Source organism: Hipposideros armiger, unplaced genomic scaffold (assembly GCF_001890085.2).
Source record: "Hipposideros armiger isolate ML-2016 unplaced genomic scaffold, ASM189008v1 scaffold_23, whole genome shotgun sequence".
NCBI lineage: Eukaryota > Metazoa > Chordata > Mammalia > Chiroptera > Hipposideridae > Hipposideros > Hipposideros armiger.
In genome coordinates this window covers 5,506,401-5,509,723 of record NW_017731373.1, presented here as the reverse complement: position 1 = coordinate 5,509,723, position 3,323 = coordinate 5,506,401, and the positions used below count along the sequence as shown (strand labels likewise).

The following is a 3,323-nucleotide window of genomic DNA, read 5'->3' as shown; positions in this document are numbered from 1 at the left end:
GTTTAGGTGACAGTGCATTGCAGTACTTTGTGGAAAATGAATGAAGAGAGCTGCATTCTCCAGGTCATCAGCCATCCATTTTCTTTTACTGGTTTTTTTTTTTTTTAATATAAATCTGAGGGAAGAAGAGTAATCTTTTCTTGTCCTTTGCTAAGGAGTATCGTTGATGGCAGTTTTCATGGTACAATAAATGGGGTAGGATAAGTAAAAATAATCTAGGTGTAATATTTCATCTCTACCTTCCTTTTCAAAAAAGAGTTCTTTACCCAAGTTTCATTTACTTAGAGGTATGTGTGCCTGTAATTTCCTTTTCTGTTCTGTTAATTTCAGTTCAGTTCCTGTTCTCTCCTAAGATAAAACATGAATTCAAAATAAATGTCTTTGTTTTATAGAATATTGATAATCTTCAAATGATTCTCTGCTATTATCATAAGAGAGTCTGCATTAGACAAAATTTTGAGTAGGAAACTCATGAGGACCCTTCAATCTCAAGGTTTTATATGTTGTATTCATTAATGATCAGTGCAGATATTTGTCAGAGTTGCCATTTTTAGGATGAAATGACTGTAGTGTCATAATTAGACATTGCATCTGGTGCAAATGCTTGGGGGATCATTCACCAGGTTCATAGATGGAAACCATGGGGTATATCCGCCTTTTATCCTTTCCTTCATTTTCCTACTCTCCCTGCGAGCCTGGGGAAAGGAGAGTCATGAGCAAGATGGGGACATACACACAAAAAATCGCTGAAAATTCAAGGTGTCTTCCCTCCTAGGATCCTGGCTTTGATTTCAAACTTCATAGCTGAAGAAGTATTCATTTTTGTCACCTAGGAAAATAGCAATCCCACCTGTGAGGCGCTTGTCTTCCTTCTCATCGCTGCCTCGGCACTAGTCCTCTTAAGATGTTGTTTTTTCACCCCTGCTTTAGATGTCCTTTTTAAAGTTAACTTTTGAAATAGAAAGATTATTATTCATATCTTCAGCAACTTGTTGGTCTTCCACAAAGAACTTTAATTTGCAAATTTTACCAAAATGTTAAGACCAATAAGCAGTTTTATTATTATTTTTTACACATGTAATTTTAGCTTCTGCTTCAAGATTTAATATTTGTGGAAATTTTTAAACATGCCTTGTAATTTATTTGTTTTTGTCTTGCATATTCAGGATCACAAACTCTGCACCACTGGCAGCAGCTTGCTCAACCAAATTTAGGAACCATTCTTGACCCACGACCAGGTGTTATCACTAAAGGCTTTACGCAGTTGCCCAAGGACACCATCTATCACCTCTCAGATTTAGAAGAGGATGAAGAGGAAGGTATCACTTTTCAGGTTCAGCAACCTCTTCAAGTGGAACAAAAACCTACAGATTCCAAGCCAGTAACAGGGATCTCTCTACCACCCATTACTTCTGCAGGTGGTCCAGTTACAGGTGAGAAGTGCGCTTGGTTGAATATAGTCTAGTAATTAGTAGTACTTTGCATCCCGNGAATATGGGAGCAGAATTTTTGGTTTTTAACTTTTTAATTTTGACATAATTTTAAATTTAGAATAAAATTCCATCAGTAGTACAAAAAATTCTCATATATCTTTCACGTAGATTCCTCAGTTTTTAACATCTGTGATATCACTCTCTTATTTTCTTCTGGGCCATTTAATAGTAAGTTGCAGATACACCCTATTACTCCTTAAAGCTTCAGTGTGTATTTACTAAAAACAAGGACACTCTCCTATATAATAGTGCTACAACCATCAACATCAGGAAGCTGTTACTGATATAATACATGATAATTGCCAGATGGTGATTTTCTAATTTCATCATGTTTCAGCATTTATTAATTGCCATTCTTTTGTGAGTTAGAGCTTTCTGTCTCATTTATTCATGTGTTCATTTAGTTATTTCAATATGGACTCATGGATTTCTATTTTAGTCAATGGATTATAATTTATTACCACTGTTTTTTATTTTGATATTCAGAGTGTCCCACATATGGCCAGTGGGATCTGCTTCCAGCTCGTCTTGCCCTTTCCCTGTCATAGTCCTGGAATTGGCCATTTCGTCCAAGTTGCTCTGGTTACTTTTAATGAGGAATGGTATTTAGAATCCAAGATCCTGGTGCTCTGTGTCTAGTGCTTCCAGGCCTTCTCAGCAGGTAGAGCTAAGAAATATATGTATGTTCATACCTACACCCACACAAACACATCTATATCTATATTTTCATCCACACTGTTCACACTAGTACCTCCAACCCCAGTCATTGGCAGCTCAGCCCCACTGAGTGTGCCACCATGCTATTTGAATCCTCATTCCTGACCAGAGAAAGGGGAAGCTTGTTTATTTTTCTTTTAATGATTTTTCTATATTATAAAAGCTATACATGTTAATTATAGAAAAGTTAGAAATTACAGAGAAACAATAAGAAATTGTGAAATATCATCAAATCCTGACCTCCACAGAATCACTGTTAACATCTTGTTTTGTAGTCTTTCACACCTTTTTATTTGTGTGTGTCTACATGTGTAATATTTTCTATTTATCATATTGGTTTTTGCCACTGATTTCCTGTAAAAATATACTATGAAAAAGTAGTTGGTTCCTGTTTAAAAGTTACATTTCTGGAATGTCTCTTTTTTCTTCTTTATTTTCTTGTATTTTCTTTATTATAACACCAAAAGTACTGGATTTTGGAGACCCTGTTAATTCATTTAAGGACAATTCTTTTTTTTTTTCCAAACAGTGTTCTTACATAATCACTGTAGGAATCTCAAATTCTTTTTCTTAGGAATCTTTGGCAGCTGAGATTGAGGGGACCATGCGTAAAAAGCTGAGCTTGGATGAGGAATCTTCTGTCTTTAAACAAAAGTAAGTACAGATCAGATGTGTTGTTACTCAACCACTGGGATGGAAATTTAAAAGAAGCCACAATCCAAAGTGATAGGTATTATGTGATTCAGTTGTAAATCTGCTTTCTTTTCAGTTGTTTTCCTTAGTGCTCACATTTTCAAGAGAGTTCCTTATTCTCAAGTTTATTTTCTAATGATCTCTCCTGAACTTTAGAGGCTATTCAGTGTGGCTTTATTTTTAATAAACTGCACATACGTGTCTCTTTTCTAAAGCACTCCAGCAGTAGGCAGTGGCAATAATGAACACTTCTTTTTTGATAGAGCCCAACAGAAACGGGTGTTTGATACTGTCAGGATTGCCAATGACACACGGGGCCGCTCTGTCCCATTCCCAGCTCTGCTGTCCATTCCAGGCTCCAACCATTCAAGTGTCATCATGACAGCAAAACCTTTTGAGTCTGGTTTACAACAAGCAGAG

At 36.2% G+C, this 3,323-nt stretch overlaps 1 protein-coding gene and 1 long non-coding RNA gene across 2 annotated transcripts in view; both read left to right on the top strand.

Annotated features, from left to right (window-relative positions):
• TRAK2 (trafficking kinesin protein 2) overlaps positions 1 to 3,323 on the top strand; it is a 56,224-nt gene that overhangs the window by 40,487 nt on the left and 12,414 nt on the right. Inside the window, exons 7-8 of the mRNA XM_019635612.1 lie at positions 257 to 287; positions 1,167 to 1,433. Of these exons, the coding sequence (XP_019491157.1) occupies positions 257 to 287; positions 1,167 to 1,433 (298 nt within the window). The remainder of the gene's footprint in view (positions 1 to 256; positions 288 to 1,166; positions 1,434 to 3,323) is intronic.
• Positions 2,753 to 3,323, top strand: LOC109379232 (uncharacterized). Its single transcript, XR_002123154.1, has 2 exons — positions 2,753 to 2,864; positions 3,167 to 3,323. It is a non-coding gene; the product is annotated as an uncharacterized LOC109379232 (long non-coding RNA).